This window comes from Micromesistius poutassou (assembly GCF_964030765.1).
Source record: "Micromesistius poutassou genome assembly, chromosome: 13".
NCBI classification, from domain to species: domain Eukaryota; kingdom Metazoa; phylum Chordata; class Actinopteri; order Gadiformes; family Gadidae; genus Micromesistius; species Micromesistius poutassou.
The window spans coordinates 12,365,507-12,382,404 of NC_140283.1; the positions used below are offsets into that span (position 1 = coordinate 12,365,507).

At 43.6% G+C, this 16,898-nt stretch overlaps 1 protein-coding gene across 1 annotated transcript in view; it reads left to right on the forward strand.

The window, feature by feature from the left end:
- The first annotated feature begins 2,331 nt into the window (after positions 1-2,331).
- mob2a (MOB kinase activator 2a) overlaps positions 2,332-16,898 on the forward strand; it is a 48,442-nt gene continuing 33,875 nt past the window's right edge. Inside the window, exon 1 of the mRNA XM_084477399.1 lies at positions 2,332-2,915. Within this exon, the coding sequence (XP_084333525.1) occupies positions 2,899-2,915 (17 nt within the window). The 5' untranslated portion in view covers positions 2,332-2,898. The remainder of the gene's footprint in view (positions 2,916-16,898) is intronic.

The window sequence follows — 16,898 nt, forward strand, 5'->3', positions numbered from 1 at the left end:
ATGGGAGCATATTGATGTCTCTGGTTTATTATTGACTGAGGCTTTATATTTCAGGAAGTGACCTTGGGCAGGCAGCTCATGGGGCCAGACGTGCACCTGACCGGAGCAGGGTTCGTTTTTCCCATGCAGTGAATCTCTGGCACCAGCCATCCGGCATGACATCACTGGACCAAAGGCCTTACCTTGGTCACAGTGAGAGCGTGGCTATCTACTTATCTTGCTTAAGGGACGATATTGTATGGATTACAAACAATGAGTTAAAGATTGGGAGGGATCTGTAAAGACATATGGGTGTTCTTTATTCATGATTGCATGATTGTGTGTTCTATTATTTGTACTAATTCCTAACATTGTTCTGGGAATTGTAAGTGGTTTAAAGGTACAGTGTGTAGAGTTTAGTGGCAGAATGTACTAGTTTAAGCCTGTCTTCGAAGCGCTGACTGCAATCAAGATAAATTATCAATGCACATAACAGATAGCGATAATTCTAGGTCTATGATTGTAGTTTACTATGGATGCAAGAAGAGGACTGTGTATTGACAACAACAAAAAAAAACAGCAAATGTGTACAGTCCCATTCAGATCCATGTTTTATAATTATTATTTATTTATTCACATGGTAAAAAAAACACAATCACGTTCAATGTAAAGGCACCTTTACTTCAATCATAGATTCATAAATTGATGAATCTATGATTGCCAACCGAAGACATTAGGTTGGCCATCATAGATTCATATTTTTTCACACTACATTTGACACACATAGGCCTTTATGTAAAACTTACAATGCTGTATTATTCCAGAAGAACATATAGTCGCAATGTACATGGAAATGAAACAATCTATAAATTAACCAATGTGTGACAGCTCGTCTTATTTTTTTTATTTAATTTTTTAGATATTTGATTATAGTATAGGGCTACATCTGTGGTATTCTATAGCCTAGTTGTCAGCAGTATACTGCCCTTTAAAATGTGTGTAAATGATGGTACTTCTTTTAAACATAGATACCACAGCTCTCTCTAGTGGCATTTAACAGTATTACATAATAGTCGCTATTCAACTGGGTTCCTGTCAATCGTTGCTCTAACTCCTCCTCCTGTTAAATGATTGGTGGCCACCAGGGTACTAGGGTGTAAAAGAGCCAATTATGTAGTTCTGCCTTTTGTTAACAGGGCTTCTATTCCCAATGCCCTATCGCTTGCTTGTAACCAATTGTTTATTTATAGAACCGCGAGGGTCCAGAGTATGGGGAGGATAGATAGCATAAAAAGAATAGAGGCGGATATGGTGGAAGAAGAGGAGAATAGACAGCAGATAAAGGAAGCTCAACAGCTATTTGTCAATAGCCCAGAAGGCTATATTAATCACTCTATAGCAAACTGGAGTTGTCTGTCTCTGTCTTTTGTTTATATTGGTACACATAAATCTATCAGTATAAGGTAAATGTGGGTTTTAGATGTTGGTATAGGGGTCAGGCCAAGGTTATTCCAATGTCTGCTTTCCGATGTGTCACGTATCCATATCCATTCACAAGTATTAACAGACGCGTTTGACGCACACGGAAAATACTGAGTCGCATATTTTAAATTGTATTCTCGTGGAAATGCTAAAGGTAGCCTACAAACAGTCGGAACTTTACTGGTTCAAGAAAAACATTCTCATAAAAGATCATCTCAGTTGACTAACATGCACTTACTTGCCATTCATCGTTTCCAGCTCCAGTGTTTGGGGTGTGGAAGAAAACATGAGCGAGTCAGTAACCGACGCAACTACGCACACTTCACGCACAAAGTCCAATTTTGCTGACAGTAGGCCTACACAGATCTTTCTGAATTAAAACAATAGCCGCAAATAAGCACTAAGCATTTGCAGCGATCTTTCCAAATCTGGGTGCGCCTGTGTGTCTTCAAAAGCAATGTTCATTTGCAGATAAACATGACATGAGGCCTGTTTCTGTTGGCAATCATTTCTAGAATTTTCTATCATTTTGATAAAGAATAATGTTATGGTAGATCGGTTATAGTATGTTTTCGTCATCATTTAAAAAAAAGGTCTAAGTTTACTGTATCCATTATATCAATATTCACCTATTTCTACGCGTCGTGTTTTACGCGCGTGAGAGAGGGTCTGGTTGTGTGTGTGTGTGTGTGTGTGTGTGTGTGTGTGTGTGTGTGTGTGTGTGTGTGTGTGTGTGTGTGTGTGTGTGTGTGTGTGTGTACGCGCGTGCGTGCGTGTGTTTACTTCCGGACTTCATTCTAGACTTCAGAAAGCAGTAGCTGTGGTGGCTTAGCAGCTAACACGCTAGTAGCCATACAAGGATACATGACAGAGGGTACCGGGGCTTGTTCAGCCGCATCCCAGGGCTCAACTCATTCGTCGCTACTGTGGGACGAAGCAGGACACCCGACACACCGACGGAGAGACACCGCACATCACTCACACACGCACACACACACACACACACACACACACACACACACACACACACATACACATACACACACACACATACACACACGGGTACCACGCTGACCAGAAAGTGGACCGTTACCAAGACCGTTGACTTGCGCTGTATTCCTCAGCACATATTCCATTTCCCAAGTCGTCCGATGCTCTGCTCAAGCGAAAGGTACAAACATTAACAACAGACTGTGTGGCTGCCACCCTACTACACCAACGCTGGACTGGAATCAAAACAAGGACATCACAACAAGTTTCCACATTTGATTTGACCGCCGACTTCTGGCAAGCGGCGGGAGAGACCGGGCCGGTAGCGACAGGATCTGGGTCCAGCCAGGACTAGTTCCCGGGTAGTGGCTGGATACAGTAGGGGTCCAGCTCTTGAAGAATTAATCCCCTGCCAAGAAACGTTACACTAGGCTTGCTATCACCACCATGGATTGGTTAATGGGGTGAGTACAGCTATCTCGGCTAGCTAGCTTACGACAGCTCTCATGACAGCTCAGCCGCGCAGTCGGTTTGGTGCAGGTTGCGAAACGTCTCTTTTGACATCGTCCATAAAACCGATTGAACGCAGGGGAAATGTGCTGTGTTGTCGTATGTTGCAAAATAAATGTGTCAAAGTATGTGATGGGTCGCCTGTTGCCTAGCTTTAGCCTAGCCACACTGAACTGAGCTAGCATAACTGGCAGCGGTCTCATTTTACTCTGGTAAACGCAACCTGATATTAACCGACCACCACCAGCTGATATCTTGGGCATCTATTTGGCGTCCTACCAACCTGCCAATAATGTCATTTAAGGTTGTAAGAGATATAAGTAGGAAAATATATATGCCAAGGTTATTTAACTGACCAATAATGTAAAGCTTGTAGTTATGATTTATGCAGCAGACAGCTAACGTTAGCTACCAGTCAATCATGCTAACGGCGCTATCCATTGCTTGTTTCCTTTTACGAGACGCACCTTTGCTTGTCGATTTCACTGCGTGCACTCCGGCCATAGCAGTCATGCTAATCCTGCTTGTTACACAAGCCCTATACAAACAACCAAGACCCCTAAGCTCATGACACAGGGGTGTAGTTAAAAATATCCAAGTTATATTACCAACGTATTGTAACTAACTAACAGAGAACCCAACAAGAATATAGTATTGCGAGGTTGGCTTACTTAACTGGCAAATGTTTGTGGATTGCAAAACTTGAGAGGACGTTCACTTACAATATCAATTCCTACATTTGTTTTTTATTTAAATGCTATATGATGCAAGGTGATTTACATGAAACTAGGCATTGAAACCTGCAGCCATATGATCACTTCCCTTGTTATTGAGTGTTTTTCTATTTGGTAATACATTTTCTGTACTACCAGATAAAGACTGATACATTGAATGCACTTAACACAAACAAATGGTCACAGCAAGAGACCTCATGAAGGCCTACTTTTTGTCCCCTTCCAAACCTCAGTAGTTATTCTTTAGTAAACACAATGCATTGGTTTAATTTGCATCTGATACATATTGACAGTGCACTCCTCAGTTTCACGTTTTCTGTTGGTCTTCCTGTAAGGTGTGTTATTGACAGGCCCTCCACTCAACTGACTGACTGTTTATCTTGCTGTCGGACAGAAGCAGGGTGTAGGTCTTTGATGGGGGGTGGGGGTGTGTGGAGTGGGGTGGGGGTGAGTGGGGTGGGGTGGGGGGACGACACAGCTTATATTTTGGCTTGGAGCAAGATAACCAGACAGCTCCTTTATGGCTCAGGCTGAAATGTGTGGCAGCTGCCCTAACTTGTTTCTTAATTATTATTATGCAGATTATTGGAATTATTCAATGGGCGTTTTTCTTGTGACATTCCTCTCTTTCATTGTTGCTGGCTTTTTTATTTTCTCCCCAACAGTTGCTTGCCAATCTAAACAGTTTTACTCAGTGATGTTTTTAGTAAGTGAAACTCCCCGTTCAGTGTCACACTTCATGGACAGAGGAAACGAAAGCAAATGTATGTGGTGTGCATCAAATGGTGCGGTCTAACGTCTCTGTATCTCTATTTCTTAATTATAAACGCACAGTTACACAGCCCTGTAGGCACGCATTCAAAGGAAGACTCCAAGCACATGTATCTGATCTGACATCTAATTTGGAGACACACAGAGGTCAAAGAGCAGAGTTAGTGCCAGACAATCCTATGTATGTGTGTCTTTCTTGCCAGTTAACCAGTCTGACCCTCTCCATGGGGGTTAGCAAATGTCACGAGTACTGAGATAGGTTCACGCTCTTAAAGAAAGGAGTCAGAGGTTATTTTTAGGTACACGCTGTAAGATTGGCTTTGCATACTGTACATATGAGGAAGGTTCCAATACTACTGCGTCTCATGGCATTTAAAAAAAAAAGTTATCATATTATATTGTAATAAACTAATATTGTATTGAAGTAATATATCTGTTAGTAATTGATGATATAATATTGATGATAATAATTGATGATCATAATCATGACAGTTAGAATGTATAAAAGGTAACTATTCTTAGGTTGAGTGACCAAAATATCTTTGACTTGCTCTTCCCATGACTAAGATAGATATTATTAAAGTGTGTGTGTGTGGGGATAATATTGGATGCGGAGAGGGAGATTACCCGAAAGAAAGGGGAAGGGATGAAAAAGGGAGAAGTGAGGTTTAATGAGAGACTGGTGAGCCCAACTAAAGGCATGAATGGGACGTGTCTTTCTTTCTGATGGGGAAGCGAGATGAAGGCCAGTCACATGAAACTTGTTTGTGTGTGTGTGTGTGTGTGTGTGTGTGTGTGTGTGTGTGTGTGTGTGTGTGTGTGTGTGTGTGTGTGTGTGTGTGTGTGTGTGTGTGTGTGTGTGTGTGTGTGTGTGTGTGTGTGTGTGTGATGAGGAAGATGGAGGATGTCCGTTTGGTGGTCTTTATTTTTTCCATTTACCAGCATGATGCATCCATCTGGAGCGATGTGACCTCATCTGTTCAGAGTCAGACAGGAAGTTACGTCACAGTTGAGCGAGGTGGGGGGGCGGGGGCATAGTTATGACAATGTGATGCGTGGTGCCTCAATCTCTCTTTTCCTGCTGGATAGAAATGGGATGGCTGGACAGATGTTTAATCCTTGCACTTTTGAGTGATAGATCAGTAATGCCAAAGAGAAAGAGAGTGGAAGAGAGCAAGGGGGAGGGCGAGAGAGGGCGTAAAACGCACGTAAGCGGGGACAACTAAGTGCACAGAGCTTCAGGCATCCTGGCTCCACTGAGGGCTAAGCCTAATGAACCCTGCAGCCATGGCGATGAAGATGGATGGTGTTCAGGGTGCCAGGTGCCCCATCCTCTTTGACTTCAACAGCTGGAGAAAGGACCTCAAGCACAGGATGATTGCTTATTGAGAGGAGTTACGTTCTCCCCAACACACTTGCAGTATCTTTTAAAATGCCAGCACCAGTAGCTTGTAGCTTGTAGCTTGCTCTCTGTCCCTGTGTATATACTAGCTTCAAAACTCATTCATGCCTGTGAATAGGTAAATGGTTTCTTTATTGAAGATGTTGAGACATGGTCGTTGGTCACACAATTTACCCGGTGCCTGAATTGGATGCATGGGGATTTTTGAGAGCTCCGCAATATTGTCTATGTAAATTCATTATATATTTTGTGACCTCAGCCACTTGAACAGCCATGAATAAGGCTGAGTTTAGTGTGCCTCTGTCACACGTGCCTGTTTAATTCTATCTGTGTCTCTATTTGTGGTCTATGACTCAATCTGTATTTCCAAAAGGTATGGTGGGGTGGGGAGTTTCTAAACAGTGGCAGCCACGTCCTGATTCAACCGTATTTACATCTCCACCACTGCTCTGCTCTGCACACAAACATTCACACGCGATGTCAGCTCAGGTGAACCTCTCTGGCTCCTCCTCTCTTTTGCAGCCCGTGATGAATGACGTACGAAGCAGACACTCTTCTGCACTCTCTCCAGCCTGTGAGAAGTGAACCGATAGTTCCAAGAAGTTCAGCTCCCTAGAATGCTGACCGGCTGGGTAATTGGCATTGGTCTGACTCTGAATCAAGAGTTTGCATGAAGGTCGTTAACTAGAAGGCCTTTTAACAAATCAAATTATAAGAAAAACATAAATATGTTGTGTTTGACATTACATTTTTTATTTACAACTACCGGCCAAACGAAGGCCAAGCGAAGGGGTTTACTAGCCTGCAGTTCTTCAAGCTAGAGGTCCCAGTATGTTTGGACAACATGAACCTATGTTGTGAGAGGAGGTTGGTCACATCCAAACGCAATTCATGTTCTCCACAAATGCAAGATGCTCCAACTGGTCAGACTTGATATACTGGTTTATAATAGGTTTTATCCAGCATAGAGGTGTGTGTATCTGGTTGTATTGCTCTGTTGACCGTGTTGGATACAGAATGGCTGCATACACATTAAAACCATTCAGTGATGGTGTTGATAAGGTTGATGATTGTTAATGGTTATAGGTCTCATAATAGGAGTTCAGGCTAATATAGCTGTAATTTGGAGGATCATTGATGCAAATTGCAACTTGGTTATGAATCTATGTCCCACATTTTTAGGTTAGCTAAGTAGGGAAGCTATGATGAGGCTAGTTCTCTTGGCCCCTGAAAGGACCAGTTTGCCATGGACCTACCATTCCACCACCACCACTCCACCACCACCCCTATCACTAATCTCACCCTTAATCTTCTTTACATAAATTAACCAAATATAAATCTTTCTCTCTTTGTCCGTCTCTGTCGCTCTATCTTGCTCTCTCTCCACACTGTTTAACAGGGGCATGTGTGCTTGGCTGATTTCTGGGCTGTGTTGCTCAGCTGGGCAGAGGGCAGAGTCCAGCTTGCCTCCCTTTTGGGCTAATGGTAAACAGCGGTAGCTATCTCTAATATCCATCCCAAAGTCGCCCAGTGGTAGGTAGCAGTAGAGCTGTGCAATGAATCATAAAAAAAAAATAGTTCAGTACAGCTCAGCTATGCGATAAGGGCAATTGGGTTTATAATAGGACAAATCTGCTGCGTCAGCATGAGGGATAGCAAGTGCATCAATCCAAGCAATCCTATTTTCCTCCATGAAGCCGGCATCAAACTGACGGTGTTGTGTTGTCAGAAGCAGAGCAGACGGAAACCAAAACAAATGTTGAAAAAGCAACACAGAACAACTACAAAGATATTCCTCCTCAGATGACTGACTTGGCTGCGAAACAGCGTCGCTTCTCTTTTGGGCTGGGACTTTATTTTGAGAGGAGACCGGCTTTGGAATTATCTGGCAGCGGCAGACACTGTAATGTAAAAAAAGAACCCAGAGTGATGCCCTGGTATCACACAGGCCAGCGTGACTCTGTGTTGACTACGTGTCGCCTGCTGAGTCTCTGCCAGCCTCTCTCAACTACACACCCTGGACGTGCCTTTGTATCAACAGACACATGGATATTTGTGTCCGTCATCATTTTGGAGGTTTGCTCCGATCCTCCCTCAATTAGCAAAGCAAGGAGCACTGTTCTAGTCAACCCTGATCACTGATCACCAGACACAGTGTTAGTGGAGTCAGTTTCTGAGGTCAGCCCTGAGCTAGCTACTCTTTAAAAGAAACACTCAGGTGGAGTTTTGCAGAATGAAATATATAATTTAGTACCACAGCCAGGAAGCTGGCGTTGGTGTGCAATCGTACCCCATGTGAGTTTACGTGGAAGTATACTGACAAGTGCCTATGTGCTAACTGCATGCATGTCCACAGGTTTTCAGACCGTAAGGATGTTTCAAGATTATCTTGGCCCTGGGGTCTATGTTCTGACAGTCCAACTCAAAGCAGCAGACAGAAGATAAAGGGCTGCTTCAGCCAAACATTTCACAGTGGTGCAAGTAATCTAAATTTAACAAGTAGTTCTATTTTGATCCTTTTTATCTGCCTGCTTTATCTGTGTCAGTCGTTTTCTTGCGTTTCTATGTTCTATGTGTTTTGCTTGGCAGACAACGAGTGGTCCCATGCTGGGAATGTGTTTACTCTTTTGTAACGGCCAGATCTGGCACTGCCAACAGAGCAAGGGAGTGGGAGAGCGAGGGAAGGACTGCCAGACGGCGACAGAAGTCATATGACTGTCTGTCTGTCTGTCTGTCTTAATATTATTTTTTATTATTTTTTGCTTATGCAAATGTGTGTAAATCAGAAGCAGTGATTCAACACGGACTGTGCGATTCCACCCGGTCAGTTTGTGAAGCTCGGTAGCTGCTCCACACTGTAGCCAAGCTGCTGTGCTGTCAAAGCCTATCATATTCCAACGGGGGGGCGACTTTCATGCTAGCTCGGCTAAAATCATTGCAACGGCCTAAAGCCACGTTTAGGCTTTGCTTTGCTCCCCCACATCAGCACCCTGCAGGACCCCCCCCCCCCCCCCCGGTTAAATTAATGGGATTTGCCACACACGCGCACACATGTGTGCCCTCAAACATACGCACACACATATGCGCACGCACGTCACACACACACTGGATCTTCTTCCCAGTCCTATGTCACATGCAAGCCGCTCTCATAGGGCTGTTACATGGACTTGATTAATCGAATCCCCCTCTTGTTATGCTTTCATTCATGTTTATTTCGTCCCAGGGAACCCAAGTCTCCGGCCAACAATGGCATAAAATGCAGGGATAGGTGTGTCTAAGCACCATGGACCAACATGGAGGAGAAGGCAAGTCATCTGGAATTGTGTGTTTTTCAGAAGGACAAGGCACAGAAAGTGGATGGATGTTCAGGGGAGGAGCATCATGCGAGCAGGAGACAGAGAAGATGAATGGGTGGCGTGTTGTGGCCGAGAGGAAAATGTAGAGGTGGCAGAAAGGTGAATAGAATTGGGCTCATGACGGCCTGTGTATGCATGAAGGGGCAGCTACAGAACAGCTGTGGATATACAATGTATATACAATACAAAAAACATACTTGAATGTCCACCCATGCACTACAGTGTATCTGAATCAGGAAGTTGACAGCCTGTTTGAGTTGAATGATGTTGTAAATCTCCTATACTAAAGTAACAAGTTCTGTCTAGTTTAAGTCAAGGTTGAGTCAACATACTTTTGCGCCCCTGGTTTCAGGATGGCGTAAGGCACCAGCCAATCAGAATCTGAATTGTATCCTCTACATGTGTTGACCTGCTATGTCATGAGCTAAACTACTGCATGACATAATATGACTTTTAAGTCGTATTAGCTACACCAGCTACAGAGAAGCATGTAGTCCCACTACATGCTTGATTTAAATGGACAATTTGTGACTTTGCAGTGAGGGCAGAATAAGGAAAAACATTCTAATTGGAACAGGCCTAATTGACGAGGTCTATTCACATTGGCCCAATATCAGGGCAACATCCCCAGAAAAGCCTTGTACCATTTTGTGTTATGTTCGAATCATTGTTTTATGTCACATGTAGTACGATTGAAACGTATGGTGAGTGGTGACCATTCCTTTAACATCTTCAAAGCAATGTTTTCAGCTTTAATTCAAACTTGGTTCATTAAAGAGATGGCAAATTTTGGTTATTCATTTTTGAACCTACTTTTTGCACCATACAAAGACCAATCAGTGCCTGAGGATACTATGCAGAGATGTGGTGAATGGCTAGAATTAGCACAGATAGCATTAGTGCTAGCACAGCTAGCTAAGCTTTGCCCTTGGCTGGAGCCCTTGGCTGAGCTGTAATTGGATTACAGAGCGAAGCATTGCACACACACACACACACACACACACACACACACACACACACACACACACACACACACACACACACACACACACACACACACACACACACACACACACACACACACACACCTGAGGCAGTCTCAATAGAGCAGAACCTGATTTTTAACTTCTATACATTTCCTTCGTCTGCTTTGTTCTCATCCTCTCTCCTTTATCTCATCTACCCCAGTGGGCAGGTTCTTCCTGTGCTAACTTGTGCTAGTGTGCGATCACTAATAGGCGTGTAATATGTTTGTAAGATCAGCGGGATAGCTTGCAGTGGCTGGCTAAACAGGGTTGATTCAGTGCCAGTGTCCATACTGATGGTTGATGTAAATATAAATCAGCTTTTTGGCCAAGTATGCTCACACATACAAGGAATTTGGTCTCTGCATTTATCCCATTCGTGAATTAGTGAAACACACAGTGAACACACAGTGAGGTGAAGCACATACTAACCCGGAGCAGTGAGCCGCTACAGTGGTGCTCGGGCAGCAGTGAGGGGTTAGGTGCCATGCTCAAGGGCACTTCAGCCGTGGATGTGGGCATGGGAGACCTTCTTTTTCAAGGCCGAAGCCCTAACCAGTAGGCCACGGCCACGGTTGATAGAAGAGCAAGGAATTGACAGGAGTGGAACAGGGGGAGTAAGAACTAGCTAATGCAGTATTGTATCTTAACGGATTCGGTGATGTTGCACATCAACGGTCCTGCGAATGAAGCGTGCTGAAATGGCCGGAAAGGAGGGAGAAAGGCATGTGTCCAAGTTTACAGAACAGATACAGTAGGATATACAGAAGCAGGAAATGAGGTCAGATTAGACTTGCTGTAAGACTGGACAGAAACTGAGCTGGGCCTGCATAATTAGACCCTGGCCATCAGCAGCACCGCCTCCGTATTGTTCGTGTGTCTCCATGAACTAGTCCGCCATATGACACACTTCCTGTCTGGTCTGAGGAAGAGAAGCAGCGGCAGATGGAGTTTGGTCAAGCAGAATGGGGCTGTTCTCATTGTTTGAACGTGTTCTTTCGAAACCAGCCCAGTAGAGAAATTAAAACACATTTCTTCATATTTGAGGAAATGCCAAATATTAATTTTTACTTTGGGATGGTCTAATGGTCTGTTAACTTCTCAGTAAGGGAGATTTAGTAACCGTGGATCACTAGTGGTATAGTAGTAGTAGTAGTGGTGGTGGTAGTGTTGGTTGTATTGGTAGATGATTGTTGTGTTGTGGTGGAGGTGTTGTTTCGGGTGCTGTTGGTGGCAGAGAGGGTGGAAGGATGGAGGTAGAGTAGATCGCGGGGGGGAGCTCGCAGTAGCTAGACCCTAGCTTCTAAAGAGAGCAAAAGGAGGACCATGCCATCCCTGTGCTTAAGCCCATCTCTGAGAGCCCCTTACGATCGGCAGTGCGGCCATTTATCACCCAGCGTTAGCCTCGCGATGCGGCCCACTGCAGATAAGAGGAGAGGGGAGTGTGAGGCTGATTTATTTGAGGCTGTTGCACGGTTAAATGAGGCTAACGGCTAGCTGAGATAGTGGACAGAGAGAAATGGGACAACTAAGCAAGCTTCTAGTGATGACCCCTGCCCTGGTCTGTCGATGCTCATCTTTTAACCGGGCTTCTCTTTCACATCCAGTTCTCTCACTAGCTTCCCTTTCTTGCTTTCTCACTTGTTGCTGTCTATATCTCCACCTCTTCCTCTTCAGGACCGTAGTTTTTCAACTTTGTTCACTCCCGTACCTCATGCAGACATTCAACGTTCATTGACCTCCTCTAGCACCACGGTTAGCTCAATCTTATCATTTGATATTAGCAGCACAACGTCATATAAATGTTGATCATGAAACTACGGGAACCCTGTTAACCTACGCTATACTTACACAACATTGCATGACTTGTATGGTGCTGACAACAAATTGAAACAAACATAACGGTACACTTTGCTCTTGAAACCAGGATGTATAATATTTAGCGAGAACAAGTCATCCGAGCTCATTTCTGTCTACCGAGTACGCATTCAGGTGTCTAGTCTGCATGCCAGGTCTGTCTTCTGATCCTTGGTGTCTGATCACGCAAATGTCATTGAGATGATAAGTGTACCAAGGCCCTGGACTGTTCTGTTCAACCTACGAAACCCATATTGTTAGGGACTGAAAATTGGCATTTAAGGGATTATAGTATGCCCCACACCATCACACGTTCCCAAGGGGATACATTATAGCTGCTTTACACCTTTTTTGCTCATCTGCCTCGATCTGAAAAACCCTTTTAGTTGAGATTCAATTCCTAAAACACAACACACTTCTGCTCACACACGACAGTACCACATCCATTAATATCCTATAGAGGAAGTGACACATCACTATTTCTATTCTGCTCAGAGATTCATGAAGGGATACCAAATCAGACACAGGTTAGCCAACATGGTTGGCTATGATTGGCTCAAAGGGACATCACCTGACAATAGTGACATCGATGTCACTCCGTTCAGCCAACCGGATGCGAATACAGCAGTAACGACTAACAAGTCACCGCTCTCCCCACAGGGAGATTGCAGCCTGGTCGTCAGAGTTGGGTTCCAATCAGAGAGGGCTGAAACAAGGCCAGTCAGGGACCTCCTCTTTATCTCCCAACCTCTGCTCTTCTTGTTTGCGTCTTGTCTCTCTTTTCCCCTGCCGAGCTGGCCTGCTTCTTTTCTCCTCTTGTATGTTATACACTCATCAGTTCTCCGGTTACAAGGTCATTACATTTTCCCACATACAGCTGAGTACAGTACTGAGTACAGACTGACTGAGAGAATTCTTTTTCCAAATACAATGCACCCCAACCAAAACGCATAATTTTAAAAGACAAGTCGGATTATTGTGTTTGGGATCTGAGAGAATCTCGTTTCTTATTTTCTGTAGCCTCTTGGCTACTGGATTTGGGTGATGGAAATAGAAAATCTATGTGTGACTGTCCACAGGCTATGTGCAAACTCCCCGTCCATGGTGGACATCCGCTCGGTAAGCTGCCCCAAGATTGTGTGTGTGTGTGTTTGTGTGTGTGTGAGACACTCCCAACATCCGTTTCCCCCCATTGAAGAACACTAGGTCAGGGGTATTTTGATGATCTCATCATGTGTTGCACTGAGAAAGAGAGAGAGAGAGAGACAAAGTGACATACATTAAGAGAGGGAGAAAGTCAAACTCAATACCCAGAGGTCCCGTTCACTCCTTCCCCCACACGCAAACACATCACATCTTGTTATAGCATGCTCTCTGAGCATCGCTCCTCTAGCATACATACTTAGGATGGGACTCAAAACATGAGTTATATGCTGACACCAACAGTGATAGCCCTCAGAACACATCGCTCTCTGGTTCTCATTTCCACTTGGTAAAAGTGAATGGTTCAACATATCGATATATAAAACACGTACGCACGTACGCACATACGCACAGACACACACCCATCACGTGGGCAGTGGGGCTGACGTAGACGAGAGTTGGTTATTTTTAGAAGGGCTGCTGGACACTAAGGCCACCGTAGCGTGGCCTCACTCATCATGGCCCACTGGCATATTTTAATGAAGCTCTCTGCTGCGCCTGGGCTTCCAGAGGCCAACCCATGCTTCTTCATTTCCTTCTCTCACAAGTTAAGACTTGACATGAAAATGTGCTTATTTTTCAACAGCTTTTTGCCCCTCTACTCACATTAGGAACCTGTTCTATAGCTTTTATTTGCATGACATTCATTAACTGCAACTTCCTCTTCAAGATAATATACTTTGGTATTGTGTCTGAAGTGACAGGCAGAACAGTTCAACCAACTGTAACTGTTAAGTGGACAATTTCCTACGTTCTGAGTAGCAGCACTAATGTACCGTTTTATGGTATGTTGCAAAAGAAAGATCTGCTCCATGTTGTCCATAGTTCTTCAATACTCATGTATTCTATCAATTATACATGTTCATATTAGGCCTGGGCGATATGGCAGAAAGACATATTACGATAGCACATGATCATATTGATCAACATAAAAAAGCAAGACTCACGTGAACAACATACTATTGATAATTCTAATGACCTAAAAAGACTAGGAGTTACCATGCTTGATTTAAACACTTCTGTTTAACACTTAATATGACCATCCACTGTTCTTCATTGATAAATACTCCAATGTCGATACAACAATGAAAAACACTCAAATATTGTAAATAAGTATGGAACCGTGTTTGTGTAACAAACCTAGCTGCTAGATTTGGTGGTCCAGTCTCTTATCAAAATATATTTAACATTTTGTTTTATATTGATATTGATCAAGAGTCTATCACGATACGATAATTTATTGATTTATTGCCCAGGCCTAATTCATATGTATCATATCTATATGGATTGTGTTTAATCAGGCACCATCCTCCAGGCATAGCATGGCGTCTCTGCAGCTGAAGTCCTTGAATGTATTACTCACTGTACATTTACTAGTTTGTGTGTGTGTGTGGGGGGGGGGTATTACTCAGATACACCACAACTAAAAACATGTAGAACCAGCCACACTGTCACCCAGGACATCCGTTTATTGTTTAATTTCATTCAGAGGCTACATTTTAGTTCAATGTTTTTTGTAGTACATGGTGTATCCTTCCCATTCCATATGCTTCCTACCTCCATTGGATAAACTTGTTCAGTCAGAACACAGGCATCCCCACCCTTCCTTGTGGAGGTTGTCCTCCACCATTCTGGTTCAACCAGCCTGCCAAAGCTATCTTTTTAATTACGCCCGGCTGCAGCAGCAGTCTTGAAGAGTACACAGCTTGAATGCACAGTTTATCGTTTTTAACAAAGCATGCCTAAAAATAAAATCACTAAAGATGACACCTATTTTAAGCCGACATTAAAATGTAATCATGTCTTCCTCTAAACCCAACATCTGTGATATCAAAGTAATTGTGAATAACCAAGCAATAACAGTACATGGTACTAAGTAAGTCTTTAGTCACTTTCCGGCATTGCGATCTTGAACAATTAAAGTACATCCTTCCTACTTTTTTATCGCTCTTACTTCCTGTTTAACTTTGAAAGATGTTACATTACGTGCCTGGTAGTCCTTCAGCACACCGTGTCAGTATGTGCTGTGAAGTCGTTTTGCACACACTTTCAGTGAGTGCCATGAAGTACTCCTGCACATTGTTTTTTAACACCTGCCCACAGCTCATGAACCTTACGTGGAGGCCACTTACATTTCAAAGTCTGACCTTTATTCTTGTTGAGTAGTTATTTGACCATATGTTATTGTGTGCTTGTGCTTGATTGTGTCTTTAAGAAAGAGAAAATGGGTGTCAGTTTTTAGGTTGTTTTTGGAATACATTGAATAAATGAAAAGGAGGAAGATCGAGGGCACAGCTAGAGGGAGAGAACGTGAGGCAGTGGCAAAAGGACGAGAAAAGCTGACTCAAATTTTGCATGAAATCAGATCTCTATTGTGTTACTGAGGCTGGCAGGCCCTCCCATCATTCATTGCAATGGGAACTAAACAGCCCATTCATCACATGAAAAGCTGAACACATCACCACTGGATGCAGACCAGTCAGGTGCACCAGTCTGCAACCAATCCACTGGTACCAATCCCGCCGAGATTCAGGTGTACTGGTTGATCAGATTTCAGAAAGTTTAGCTTCTTTATCAAACCTTCATCGTCCATCTCTTTCTCCTTGTATAGGTTTTCTTTCTTCCTTCCTTCCTTCCTTTCTTACTTATTTTTGATTACTTAACCTTCATGCTCTATACTTGCCTCTTTCCCTTTGAAAGCCCAGTTCGTAGGTGTGTAACAGCCACACCTTTCTACATTGGTAACAAATCAAACTTTCTTTGCTTTTATTTTCACATGGTACACAAACCACACCGTATCGCCCCCTTGTGGTGTTCCTAAGAACAATGCAGTAGGTTTGTTCGACAGCAGGTGGCGCCACCGCACCCTAGAAGTACACAACATACCCTTCCCCGTTTAGAGCAAAGAGGCACCTAGGCCTACAACGCAATACTCTTTCTCAACATGACTGTTAAAGCCTAATATCCACTCAGGCCCTGCAGGCTAACTGGTTCCTTCCCTCCTGATGTTTGTCTTAACCTTGATGGGTGGCGATCCAAAGATCCTTCTGATAGGTTTAGTTCCATCTCATTTCCTCGATCCCTTTCTTCAGCGCAGTGTGAAATGCATCAGTGCAGATCCTGAGCTCAGGAACACTCTACCATGGATCTGTCTGCAGTGCATCTGCAACAGATTCTATAACTGGTTCCGTGAAGTGGGTCTGTAATGTGAAGCCAGGGTGGAGCGTAATATTGAAGCTGGGCTTTTGTTATCATCATCACGCTTCTCTTTTCTTGCAGGATCAACTTTTCAACTCAGGCGATAGACTACTTACATAAAGGCCGGGAGGCAGATGGACAGCAACAAAGAAAGACAGGCAGAAAGACTAGCAGTTAAAGACTAGTTATGGTGCTGTTGTCTCTGTATGGACCAGAGTGTATGTAACAGACAGACAAACAGACTCCTAGCGTCCTTCTGGCTTACAGTAGACTCTTTCACACACCCAGACACTCATCAGATCTCATAAATTACTTAAACTCTTGGTGTGTGTGTGTGTGTGTGTGTGTGTGTTTTCTCTCTCTGAATCACCTCTCTGACTGTCCAACATGG